General features: G+C 41.7%; 3 protein-coding genes across 3 annotated transcripts; 2 read left to right on the top strand and 1 right to left on the bottom strand.

Annotated features, from left to right (window-relative positions):
• Positions 1-998: 998 nt before the first annotated feature.
• LOC145495477 (uncharacterized) lies at positions 999-8285 on the bottom strand. The gene is made up of 2 exons (XM_081475104.1): positions 7037-8285; positions 999-5708 (listed from the first exon to the last, which is right to left on the bottom strand). The coding sequence occupies exon 2, from the start codon at positions 5663-5665 to the stop codon at positions 2804-2806; it is 2862 nt and encodes a 953-aa protein (XP_081331230.1). The 5' UTR covers positions 5666-5708; positions 7037-8285; the 3' UTR covers positions 999-2803.
• Positions 8286-8610: 325 nt separating this feature from the next.
• Positions 8611-11062, top strand: LOC145495514 (uncharacterized). The gene has a single exon (XM_081475156.1). The coding sequence runs from the start codon at positions 8787-8789 to the stop codon at positions 9822-9824; it is 1038 nt and encodes a 345-aa protein (XP_081331282.1). The 5' UTR covers positions 8611-8786; the 3' UTR covers positions 9825-11062.
• Positions 11063-11271: 209 nt separating this feature from the next.
• LOC145495506 (uncharacterized) lies at positions 11272-13662 on the top strand. Its single transcript, XM_081475143.1, has one exon. It carries the CDS (start codon positions 11617-11619, stop codon positions 12832-12834), a length of 1218 nt encoding a protein of 405 aa, XP_081331269.1. The 5' UTR covers positions 11272-11616; the 3' UTR covers positions 12835-13662.
• Positions 13663-13712: the final 50 nt, after the last annotated feature.

Here is a 13712-nt window from a genome sequence, read left to right as displayed (position 1 = left end):
AATAGCAAAACATCTCTTAGTCAAAGTTACCTAGTAACTTTCGTAAACTTGACTGGGATAACCTTACAGACAATCGAAATTAGCACTCACGGCTGTTGGCTGTATAGATGCCTATGACGCGTTAAAAACCTCATCCGGTAATTTTATTTGATTTCAGATGTGGAACAAGAGCTACACGAGTTGAGTATGTCTACTGAAGAAACCTGCAACCCAAAAATGAGTGACGTGGGCAGTAGAGAAGAAGTCGCCCAGCGTTAGCCATTTGAAAAGTTCATTTTCAAAGCTTAGGCAGGTAATTTGTATGGATACAAATGAAACCCTCGATCATCATTTAGCCTGAAATTCAGCCGTCTCTTCAAGTCAAACACTCCCAAAAAGACTATACGCAGAGGATTATGCAAGTCACTCAATCGAAGAGACGACCAGCATTCAGGTTAATCCTCATTTTTATCCGTACGCTCGCCAAGCAAGTCAGTTTAACAAATAGATTCCTCGTGGCACACAAGCCTTTAGGCGAGCTAGTGTGTCAGTGATATCGATGTTCTTACCACATTTTCAGTGGCGGATCTAGGAGAGGGGCCCGGGGGACCCGGGCCCCCCTTAGTTTTGGTAAAAAGAAAAAGAAAAGAAATCGCAGAAGGAAGAAAAGCCGGCAGGGCAAGCAAAACACCCCCCCCCCCCACCCCCCTTAGTTCAAGGTCTGGATCTGCCACTTATTTTGACGTCACATGTACGGCAACATGGAATCTACTTGTTTCGTATAATAGACAAATAAACAGAAAAAGGATACTTACGTCATCCATTTGTCTGTCCTCCAATAGACCCTTTTCATAAATGGCTACCAATCTAAAATTCTTTCGTATGTATGCATTTAAATCAGCCCAACTAACCTCGTTTGAGAGTAAAAATTCTTTTGATTTATCAACTCAAAAACGAAGTTAGTTGTGCTTATTTCAATACTTACAAAAGAATTTTTAATTGGCAGCCATTTATGAATAGGGTCTGTATATAGATTATAAGTAAGAACCAATCAAAATGAGAAAAAAAAAATCAACTTATTTTATAAATGCTCCTTGCCTCAGCATGGTACCCTCAAGGAGGCATAAGCATGCATGCAAATAAAATTGTAGACTTTCTAAAAGTCCTTTCCGATAATTCTTCCATGGCCTGTTACTTTCGCGACTTACGTCACTCACGCTCGCGATTGCCCTGTCGCTTCTCTCGAGGGAGATGAGTAAGCGAAGGATTAACAAAGGTCGACTTGTGGCAAGTCTAACAAAATTGTGGATGTGTGCAGGCAGAAACAAGCGCATGCACCCTTAATCCAACTTGCATAGCCCTTTTCACGGTTAATTTTTCTCATTTGCATTGCATTGTAATCCAACGTGGATGCGAGGCAATTTCGGGCTAAAACTACAAAATAGCCCGAAATTGCCTCACATACATGCTAGATTTTATTGTAATGCAAATGAGCAAAGTCAACCCTGAAAAGGTCTAAGAAAGTTCATCGTTTTCATGAAAATACTGTCTACTTGTATCTCGTCAGTATTTACAACGTCAACAAACAAAGATGTGTTGTAGTCAAACAGGAATTCTTTAGTATTCATGTTAAAAGATGTACTCTCATATTATGGTCTATGTCAATCCAAATTAAAAAGACAACAAAAGCAATGTATATACAGCCGCATATCACCAAGCTTTACACAAAATGAATATCGCTAAGATATCGGGGAATAATTCCAGTCCTAGTACTAGCGGCGTAATATATTTTCGATATTTTGCAATAATAAACGGTACAAGCATTATAAAGGCATTACGTATAAGGCGTTATTCTACTCAAATTCGCAAGATAATTGTTGAATATATATATCCTAATGAACCACCATATCAAAAACTGACATGCATCGCTAAGCCACCTTTTTATAACTCTTCAATTTGTTTCGTTTACCGCTCTGTGTTTTGACGGGCGCTAAATTAAACGATTTAATCCTTTACATGCAGATTTCTAAATTCCTTTTCGCAGTTGACGTGGGTAAAATATTTAAATATAATGTAAAGAATAATAATTGTAGTCTAATGGAACTCACAGCTGACAGACGTGCTTGTCCAATGTCGTCAGTTGTACAGAGAACGGTGCATTTGAAACACCTGAAAAGTTTTCCAAACAAAACGTGACCTTGAACGGCCCTTCATGGGAAAAAAAATGAAACAAAAATGAAAAGGAATATTTTCAGAGCCTTGGATAGGCGTAAGCCGTTAGCAGCGAGTCTATTACGAAACACGCCTTCAGTCATCTTAGATCGAAGAATTTTCATCGTCAATTTCATACGGTCCAGAATGAAATTTCATTACCAGGGCTTTCCCGCGCACTGTAGAAGATGCAAATAAGATAACTCATTCAGTTGTAACTATAGCACAATATATGCGTCTTCATAGCCTAATAAGAATTTATTCCCAGTAAGAATATCCTAGTTCTTGCGCCTGTTCTTGTGCTTGGACTTATTTTACTATTGGGAAGTGGCGTGCGATAAGCCTAAGCACAGACACAATGTTCCCTTATCGTCCGTCCTCTTGAACCAGTTGAGGTGGTCGTCATCTGATCTCTGTGGGAGGTATTGCGGCTGCGTAGTCCCATTGATCCCGGTTATTTTACGCATGTGAACGTCCTTAGCCTATATTTGGGCCGTTTTGCTTATTTTTGCGTCCCTAGTGAGTTTCTTTATGGGAAAGTCTACTTGCATTGTTCTTCTTTTTCAGTTGTCAATTCCAGTGTAACGTTATCACCAAAGAGCACAAACGGAGCTCAGTGCGTTACCTTCCCATAGTTCTCCGACTCTCTAAGACACTTCGCAGTCAAGTGGAGAGCCATGCCGACATTTTTTCCTTCCCTGAGGTGTTGGTAGAAACTTGTCATAAACGCAAGAGTGGCCTCGTCAGAAATCGCCCACAGAGACACCAGAACGGAACGAGCTCCAGCACCCAAAAAAGCTCTGGCAATGCCAACCACACCATCAGCGGTCACTTTTCCTTTGCCACTGTGGCAGCAGCTTAACACGACCAGCTTTGCTCGTAGCTGAAAACTTAGCACATCTGACATAGTCAGCATGTAGTCTTGCTCTTTAGGGATCTTGGTCGTCCGTTCTGGATTCGGAGCGAGAACAATTTCACCAGTTTCCATTCGTCCGTGTGCTGCAATGTGTACCAAAGCAACAGAGCCTAACCGTCTCAAGACTTCTTTCTTTGTTGCTTGCTCTCCAGTGAGAGGGGCAGTGTTAAGAATCTTTCCAATCATTTCTACCTCCTGTCTGGCACAAGGGAGCTGACGAAACAACGGCTCCTTACTTCCCTTGTGGACGATCTCTTGCACCCACGGATCTCCCACGAGAAGCGCTCCACTCTCACTGTGGAAACCGGCTGGACAATCGGTGATCACTTTCAAGGTTGTCAATGAGGGAACAAGGCGAATTCTGAAAGATTCGCAAACGTGCTTTGAATCGCGCCCCACAAAAGCAGCAAAGGGTGCTAGGCACAACGGTCCATCCGGGACAACAATTAGTTCGCCACATTGAAGCAAGTCTTCAATGGGATTAATAACATTGTCATACAAGATACACAAGGGATTGTCCTGACTTGATCCCATTGTGTCTTGGCGAGCCGACTGTGATTCATCACTCGATAGAGTGGTTTCATCCCTCAGCTCACCCAATGATCTATCCTCGCATTTGCCATCCGTTCCAATTTTCTCGAGTGCTTTCTTCACTAAGTCGTCCAACGTGGCACCATCATTTGCCGTTCCACTTTCAATTTTCTTCTGCCTTAACTGGACGCTGTGCGCCTTGTCGTCGATTCCTTTACAAAGAACCCAGAAATTGATCATATCAACATCAACAGCAAGAAAAAACATTTGGGTGGGGACACTGCTTAAAATGGAAGAAATTGTTTCCGCAGATTCACAAGATTCTGGTCCAACGGATCTCGACAAGTCATAGCGTGAACTCATTAGATCCATCAGAGATTGCGCCCGTCCTTGCTCAGCAGCAAGCAAAGCTTCCTCAATGTTGCTTGTCTTTAACAGTGTTCGCCACAGGGCTCTGTGCGCATGTTGGTACTTATCACGCAAACTTATTTTCCAATCATCTTTTGCTTGAAGAAGAGCTCTTCCGCTATTAAAAATTCGTACACTTGACCTAAAGTATTGCAATGCCACGTCGAAGGATCCTTGCAACGCATGGAAAAGACCTAACGAATGGCTTGCAGTCCCTTTTCCAACCCAGTCGTCCATGTCTTCAGCAATGCTTAGACATTGCTCGTAGCATTGGCCAGCTTCTTGAAAATCATCGAGGCCACAGTAAGTATTTCCAAGAAGGTTTAGAGCATTTCTTTGTCCAACTCTGTCACCTACTTCCCTTGCAATGTCAAGCTGTTGCTTGCTATAATGTATGGCTTGTTCAAATTTACCGCGAGAATGACAGATGCTGCCAAGACTGCCATGTGCATGTCCTTCCTGGGCCCTAGATCCAACCTTTTGAATAATTTTCAGACCTTCCTCTTGGTACTCTTCTGCTCTTTCGAAATCACCACTCTGGCAATACACAGCACCAAGGTTTCCATATATTACTGCTTTTTCAGCTTCGTTTTGCACTTTCGTGGCTATTCTAAGACTTTTTTTGTAGTATTCTTTCGCTTCTTCTAAATATCCAAGACTTTGGTGAGCACTGCCAAGGTTGAGGTAGCCGGTTCCCTCTGCAGTTGAATCACCCAGTTTTTTGGCAATGCTCAAATGAAGGCCGTGGTACTCAATGGCTCGCTTGAAATCACCAATACTTCGGAAACCACTGCCAAGACCACCGCAGGCACGTCCAACGTGAGCCCTATCTCCCACTTCTTCAGCAATTCTCAGGCCTTCCTTATGGTAATTTATAGCTTCCTTAAAATTACCCATGCTTTGATAAACAGAGGCAATACTGGAGTATGCACGTCCTTCTCCAGCTATATTTCCGACTTCCTTTGCAATGTTAAGGCGAAGCTTGTGGTAATACAGAGCTTGGTTAAAATCACCCAGGCGACCATAAGCGTTGCCAAGATTGCCATATGCACATCCCTCTCCATTCTTGTCGCCAACTTCTTTTGAAACGGCAAGATCTTTCTTGTGGTACTCAATGGCGTTTTGAAAATCACCGAGTTTGTGATAAGAATTGCCAAGATTGCCATAGGCCCTCCCCTCGCCTACCCTGTCTTTCACTTCTATAGCAATACTAAGACTTTTATTGTAGTGATCTATGGCTTTTTGGTAGTTACCGAGACTATGATAACAAATGCCAAGATTGCCATATGCAGCTCCCACCCCCTTTCTGTCCTCTAATTCTTCAACAATTTTGAGATCTTTCTCGTGGCATTCCAAGGCTTGTTTATAATCACCGATACACTGATAATCATTGCCAAGATTGCAATAGGCATTTCCTTCGCCAACCCGGTCGGCTACTTCTTCTGCAGTGGCAAGTGCTTTCGCGTGGTAGTCTATGGCTTGCCTAAAATCACCACGGCGATTACATACAATACCAAGCTTACCGTAGATACGTCCTTCTTTTATCGTTTCTCCTGCTTCTCTTGCGGCGTCAAGACCGACCTTTAGGCACTCTACGATATCCAGCTTCCTTCCTGTCATTTGGCTCGGCTTTTTATCCTTGTCGACCACTTGAACTGGTTACCTGTGGACGAGATGTATCGCGAAACTTGAGTGGCGCTGATTTGAAGGCGATAAATGCACTCATTTTTGAATTTTGTTTTTCCGGCCGAGGCTAAATATTCTTATTTTTCTGCGGATTTTAGGCTGAAAATACTCGTGTGAATTTTCTTAGATTATAGTGTATGACATTTCTGTTCTCGAATGTATTTGGTGTCTGGATGGTGTTAAAGTAATTTTGGAGCCGCAATCCAGGCATTAAAGCCTGATATGAAGCGCATAACTTCTTGCAGAAATGTTGTTATAACGTAACTAAAGCAAAGCGCGCGCTCTGATTGGTTAATTTAACGTCTACTATTTGCCCATGGGTGTACGCTGCTGACGTGTGCGCTAATGTTTGCAAAGCAAATCTTTTGACAGACTATCGAGTTACTGGTGTGCAGTCGGTTGTCAAGAATGAATTTTCGCGCGCTTGTTTTCTCTTGTCATGTAAGACTACACGAACATTTTTTTGTGATGTAGCTCAATAAAAGGACTTCTGTTGTTCCAATGTCTCAATGTTATGTTATAAAACAAATGGTAAACGCCATAGCGTGCACTATTGAGTTATGGATGCACTTGGGAGGTTATCGCCTCGTGCGACTCTTACGCTTCTTTCGTGCTTAGCAACCTCCCGCGTGCATCCATAACTCAATAGTGCACGCTATGGCGTTTATCATTTGTTAATTAGTATAAACCCACTAACGTTCTATCACGAATGCCGTTCTCTGATTGGCCACATTCTAATTGACCCTTGAGAGAAAATTAAACCTCATCTTGGTGAAACTACAAAATGAAAGCTGTCTTCTTGAATTACATACAAAGGCGGAAAAGTGACCTTGTCTCGTCTTTCGTGTATAGCCTTTAATTCCATGATGCAATAACATTTCCGCTTTGATTCGCTGGTTGAGCAGTAAAACAGCGAATGAAAGGCGTTCAATAAGTTATCAAGAGTTTTGAAAGACGTCCATACTTCAGCTTTAACACAGAATCAAGATTGGGTTATTCCTGGTTGTTGTACAAGGAGCTTTTTGTGAACTAATACGAAATTCAATGTATTCAGATTTGCGGGGTCATAGTCGAGTTAAACGACCGGGCTTTATTTTGATGTACTGAAGTGACTGAAACACGACATGAAAACGAAATGGTGAAACTGTTCAGAGCGTCACAAAATGTCTCCTACTACATTTAGCTCAAGCTAAAAGGACGACTGAGTTCTTATAGATCACGGTGCGTTTCTAGTCTTTCTAGTTTACGCTTCGGTCAACTGACTATGACGAAAATTAAATATAAGTTCATTCAATGGAACGTTACCTGGTTTTGCCTTTTATCCTTTTACTGTGCTCAGGCCTTTCCGACTGCCCTTTATCGAATGAACCAAGAAGATTGGCTTTCGTCTTAAAAGTAGACGGAAAGTAGTCAGCCTAGTCTGTTAATGTTAGACTCTTATACATTGTGCGTGCGTATATCATCATATTTCAGTGACTTAGCAATATACTTTAATTTCCGCAAAGCCTCACTAATTGTGAATACGTGCGAGGTGTCATGGGAAGGGTCGATCCTTCCCATGACACCTCGCGCGTTTTAATCCACCTTAGTATCCAATCATCTCTCGGCCAAAAACACGTAATCAGCGACCGGGTACGAGTCTGTGACGGGTCTCGAGCTACCCCCAAGCCTCATTGATCTCTCAGATCACAAGATCCCAGAAAGTTGCCTTTCTCGTCATTAAACAACTTTAATTCTTTGAGGCAGAAGTTTATAACGCTAAGATTATAACCTTCTGCTTAGGGTTAACCAACATTGTCTGCCACTTATAGTTTTAAATGGTTCTCAGAAATCCGTTTTCTATTGTTCATCGTTTCAAGATCGGCGAGAGTATCGCTTAGGAAACGGATCGACAAACAGAATAGTCTCGAGATAGTCTGCCCACAGACGTTTATTTTTTGCTACGAGTCATTATCTTTCCCCAGCCCCACCCCTTGCGTTCTAGTGCTTCTATCCCTCGCCGGGTTAACTCAAGACTTGGTCTGCAGAAAAACTACAAACAGTACTCTCGTCTTCATGGTGGACTAGTTGACCAACACGATTAAAAGCAGCAGTGATAGTGTTCTCATTACGTCCACACGTTTCTAATTTCTTCCTCGATTCTGACATCTCATTATACCCCACCTCTCGGGTTGGTCTGCGGTCCTTGATCCGGGGATTTGAAGTTCGTACTCGCTTCAACCAATCAGCATGCGAGTCTTATCTTGGAAATTTTTTCAGAAATAAACTTTGACCGCGTAACAGCAGATGTTCCAGTTCGTCAAGCGAAGCATCGCAAAACGCGCGAAGAATGCGGAGACGAAATATTTTCGAGCGGTCGCAAATTGAACGTACGGCTGGTCAGAAATTTGGACTTGGGTGTAAAATTAACCCTCTCTACAGCAGGATCTTGACTACACTAAAAGCTTCAGTTTCAAATAAATGTCTAATTTCCTAAAACAAATAATAAAACTCTGTCTGATCGTCGCAAGCCTCTCCTTAAATAAGCAAATGAATTAAAACTTTGTGTAATGTAAACTCTGAAATTCATGCATAGAATCGATCATCTCATAAAAATTAAAACTTCAATAAATTCTAATTCACCTGTATTTCAATAATTGAAATAGTGTCTCATTTAATGCAAATGTATGGGTTGCCATGCGACCTGTAATTAATCGCCTTGAAAAAAAATTCGTCATTAAACACCTGTCAGAAAATATTATAAACAAACTATACGATACAGTGAACAAAGAAGAATTTAAACAAAATGTAATTATTCATCTTCAGAACTCAACACAACAGGAGGTTACATGAAGTTTATTTAGCCTTATTTGAGATTTCAAATCAACCGAGAAGCTTCAGAAGGGCTGGATGTCTTGTCTATGGCGACGAGGAACCAAATGACACTGCGATTTTTTTAAAGTAAACGAATTCTTTCAGCGAAAGCAAACGATTTGGTGTTCAAGGAGACTGCCGATCTTATGTTCCCCCTGAATTCAGCAATTTGCAAAATATCGCAAATTTTTGTGCGCTCGCCATGAATTCCAATCGACGTATGGTGTTCTTTATCGAGTGGGATACGGACTTGATCAATTTTATCAAGGGAATCAGGCTGTCGCCATCGCTACGAGGGACTATTGTTGTTCACATATTCTACCGACACGATGTTTCGTGGAAATCGCTTCCGAAGTACCAACCATGGCTATTTAAGCACCCTGCATCCGTAGAACAGACAGATTCCGCTTGGAAATTGCTGGAATCGTATGTAACTAGCTTTAAATTTGAAGCCGACTATACATTAACGCCTGTTAAAAAAAGTAGGCCGAAATGTGCAGCAAGTCTATCCACCAGAGATGGTTCGTTTGTCAACAGTGATTCCAATGCCACTCGTGCGTATTATGTCATCTCAAAATCGACGAGAAGTAACGAAGAACTCGCCAAAACCTTGTACAAAAAGCAACGTGTCAAGCTCGAATTCGTCGAATTTAAACCAGAAACAACACTGCTGGATTTTGTACAGTTCAAATGTCCATATTGCTTTATTGCTTTCACCGGGAAAACAGAACTAAACTATCATGACAGAGCGGTGCATGGGTTTGTTTGCCCAAATCAGGAATGCAAATTCAACAAAAAAGAAAACTCATTCCAACAGGAAAGTGACTTGAAACAACACATTCAAGATCAACTTCGCTGCCCATTCTGTCCCACCAAGGTCTTCTGTTCTCCTGATGTTCTCGAAATTCACAAAAGAAACTCCCACAAGAAATGTGCATGCCCTTGCGGACGATATTTTGGAGACCGTTTGGAGTATTTAGATCACTTTTTCGCAGTGTACCCTTCACCAGCCTCCATCTCTTCATCACCGGCAGCAAGTGGAATTCACAATGGCAAGGTTGAGTCCGTAGATAATCGAAGTCCTATACCAGGGAGTTATGGTCGTAAAAAAGTAGCGGAAAAACACAGGATATGTTCTCCTGACAAGTCGGCTATATCTCCACTGAATGATAATCAAACGGTAAACAGACCGGACAGTTGTAATTTTGGAGGCTGTATGGAGAACGCCGGGCACGACTAACTGAGGAACAACGTAGATTACTTTAGAAAATAGCCCAAAGAAAATACGCGCGCTGATTGGTTTAAATCGTGTTTCTATATATTAAACAATTAGATTATTCGCTCTCGATTTCTATCGGGCTGCACCCTTGTCAACCATCACAACTGAATAGAAATCGAGAGCGAATAATCTAATTGTTTTAGTGTAAATCTACTAGCTAGTCGTTAAAAACTTTAACTAAATCCTCTTCACAGATACTTCGAAAACGCCAAGAAGGGGCCGTCATTTTATTAACAAGGGTACACTGCTACGCTACTCACTATCTATCACAAAATAGATAGTGAGTAGCTTAGCCAATCAGAGAACGGCATTCGTGATAGAAAGCCGGTAGATTTATACAAAAACTCGATAGAAACACGGTACATGTTTTCTATTTCTTAAATACTGTAAATGCTGCACGCGCTATTATTGGCTCTCAAGTGTGCTTGTAGTTGTTAGAGATCGGCCGGTTTATTGATTGACGGAAAAATCAGTGTCTCTATAATCAGGCGCAAGACTTAAGATTACTGTATGCGTTTGTTGATAAAAGGGCTATTTTCTTTACCCTTTATAACGGTTACTTTTTATTGTACTATTCGTACGTTCTCATTTATGACCGAGCCGTGAGATCAAGTGCGTTAGTGTATCATCTCCGTGACCAGGACCTCAGTGTCTTTTGTCAAGTGGTGGGGGAACAACACTCGCGTCATAACTCCATCACAACATACAAACGAATCGAAACGAGTAGCATTGGTGACGAGAATGTCAGTGCCTTCTTTCTACTTGACATTCAGGAACTTGACTATCAGCAGGTCTCCTTGGTCAGCGGTTGAGCCGCCAGTCTAGGTCCTGACCGAGCAGGGGCGAACTCTGGGCTCAAGTTTGGCGGGGACTCGAATCGCTGACCAAAGGTTGTCGTGAAGTGCTCGTTTTCCGAAGATAAAGTTGGTCTCTAGCCACTAGCCAACGGCGAACATGCGACTGCGGGGGCGTCGGAAGACCATAACTTAAACAAACATTTCCGAAAGTCATAACAAGTCATTGAAACTCTTCTATTCGGAACTTTGATTTTATGAGAATATCTTAGGGCCACTTGATTTAAATAAATGTCTATCAAGTTTTTTTCCCTGTGTCCCGCGTTCAATTAAGCCAGGGTGCTTTATTGTTGTCACACTGCCGGCTGTCTCATCCGCAAACAAGCCGCGATTTGTATGTTGACATGAACCGTGCCTTCATCTAAGTGCTCTAGATCTCTTTTCGACTGGTCATTGGCACCTTGTCTTTCGTGTCAATATGATTATCTGTGGTTTTACAATCAGAAATATCGACGGAAGATTAAGAACAAACAAAAGCCTCACCAATATTTTCACTCAATTAACAGCCTTTTAACACCGTAATATCGTTTTATTGAAATCGAGAATTGGCTTTTGTTATCCCAATTATAAATGCTATGATTGCAATTTTCTGTCCTCTTGTATACACGAAGGTTTGCCCTCCTTTGTTTCTCGACGTGGGTGACTGTTTTCTGTTTGGACTTGATTGTTTTGAGAAGTCAACTCAAGAATCTTGTCAACTTTCCGCACTGCGTTGAAGCCGCTTATGATGGTGTTTTGTTTGTTCATATGCCCACCTGCCGTCAAAGTTGTCTCGGCCGAATGGAAATACAATATTCTTAGTCTTCCTTCTCGTAAGTTCAATTACTGCGACTTAAGAACTAATTTAAGGACTGTGTTGGGCAAACTGTTCACAGTTGCTTAAGCACAATCGAGTGACGATGAACGCGAAAAGATGTTACGACGAATTTTATTTGGTTTGGGAGAGCAGTTGTCGAAACTTCATCGAAGACGTCAAGTTTGCTTCCGCGGTTGCGAAGGCATCGCGAATAAAACTTCACGTCTTCTTAAGGAAAGATACTCCTGTCAAAGCTTTACCACCGAGAGATTCTGACTGGATCGAGAATCATTTCTCACTGACCACCTCCCCGTATGCATCTGATACGGGGCTTATTGCACATCTTCTGGGGAAATATGGAGATTTTGCTGAACTAGACGACGAAAAAATCTCGCGGACTCGGGTCTATCTGGTAGCTGAACGAGAAAGGCAACATGACGAGCTTATCTCTATCTTGAAGTCGTTTTGTCCCGATCTGGATATCCAAGAGATCAACGGTATAGAAACGGACATTCTCGAAGTTGTGGAAGATTCGTGCAGGTTTTGCCGCCTTATTTTTGCGAACCATCAAGAAACAGTAGAGCATAACACTGCAGAACATGACTATTTCTGTGAAAACCCTTCATGTCATCGTTACCATCAAAGATTTGAATCGGAAGAAGCCCTTTCAAAGCACAAAGCTACTCAAACCACATGTCTGTATTGCGATGAACTGTTCTGTTCAGAAGAAATTAAAAAAGCGCATATGAAGAGCGAACACAATATTAACGAAAAATCTAAAATGGAGGCAAGAGCAACCCTAACGAAGGACATAAAGCTCGTTCAATCGGCGTTGCGAATCTCTTGTCAGTTTTGCCCGCAGAAGGAATTTCTCTCCCAGGACCAGAAAGAAATACACATGAAAAACTCACACAAGAAATGTAACTGTTCTTGTGGGAAGTACTTTAGAACAAGGGAGGAATATTTGATTCACTTTTACAGTGTATATCCGCTTCCCTGTTACGAAAACCGCAAGTGTCCTCATCGATTCCAGTCTGTGTTTTACCAAGCCGCGCATCACAGAGAATTTCACAATTCACTGACACCGTTTTATTGTATTCCTTGTCAGAAGAGAAAGACAGAGGAAAAGATAACACAGACGGCTAAAACGTGCTTCAAAGATGATCGCAGCTTGCGCATACACGGATGTTCTCTGGGCCACAACGAAAACGAAATGTTCTTGTTTGACTTTGATGATAAGCCCGCGCTGAACGTGAAAGCGGAAACATCTCTGCAAGGAAACTCACCGACGAGAACTTGCTCGAATTTAAACTATTGCTGATGTATAGTTTTATATTATTTTATTTTCCAGGTTAACCAGAAATTAAACATGCGGGGGCAAAAGCTCATTAATATTTCTTATAATGAAGTTACCAACGATATAATATGGTGATAAGTCAGGATATGATAAGAAAGGCAACTTTCTGAGTAGAGATCGATGAAGCTTTTGGGAGCTCTCGAGGTGGAGATAATGAGCCAGTCTAAAGTAAAGAAACTTACGAACTTTTAAAATTCGCATTGATCAGCTGTTGACAGGTGTATTTCCGATTTGTTTATACCCTGAAGTCATAATTTGTGCGTGAATAATCAAGCATACAAGATTAACCTGAATTTTAGTCGTCTCCCGGATTGATTCGCATACCCTTGTTCCACATCAAAAATCAAATAAAACTCCAGGTGGGGACTTAACCACGACATCAAAAGTTAACTGGGGGTAGTCAGAAGTATGCTACGTTCGATTGTCTGTAAGTTCGGCCCCACAGTTCATCTTCAAAGCAGCTTAGCAACTTCGACTGCAAGCCCAGTCCACTCCGGTTTCTTTTTGTTTGTTTTTTTTGTTTTTATGATTTTCTCGTGATTTGTTCACTTTCTTGATCAAACTCGTTTCCCCTGGGGGTCTTAAAGAAGAGAGACCCCAAGAACGAGGTTGTTTCTGTAGATTCGACTCCCTTATCATGAAAAGAAATAATTGAACCACTGAGAACTTTATATTGTATTGTTCAGGCTTAACTTTTTCACCGATTGACTCTTCTCGCCTCCTTTTATCATACTTAGGTATACCGTACGCAAGTCTGTTCACAGCCGTTTCTTTATTTCTTATGGCGCCCAGCCCCTTCCGTTTGCGCTCGTTCAAAACCGCGCGATATTCAGTTTTCTGAC

The sequence above is a fragment of the Orbicella franksi genome, chromosome 8 (assembly GCF_964199315.1).
Source record: "Orbicella franksi chromosome 8, jaOrbFran1.1, whole genome shotgun sequence".
Lineage (NCBI taxonomy): Eukaryota > Metazoa > Cnidaria > Anthozoa > Scleractinia > Merulinidae > Orbicella > Orbicella franksi.
The sequence above is the reverse complement of the archived record's forward strand: the minus strand, read 5'-3'. Positions and strand labels throughout refer to the sequence as shown.

Bases quoted from the DNA above. Each gene is read 5' to 3' on its own strand.
- LOC145495477 (XM_081475104.1), bottom strand. From the start codon at position 5,665: ATGACAGGAAGGAAGCTGGATATCGTAGAGTGCCTAAAGGTCGGTCTT.
- LOC145495506 (XM_081475143.1), top strand. From the start codon at position 11,617: ATGAACGCGAAAAGATGTTACGACGAATTTTATTTGGTTTGGGAGAGC.
- LOC145495514 (XM_081475156.1), top strand. From the start codon at position 8,787: ATGAATTCCAATCGACGTATGGTGTTCTTTATCGAGTGGGATACGGAC.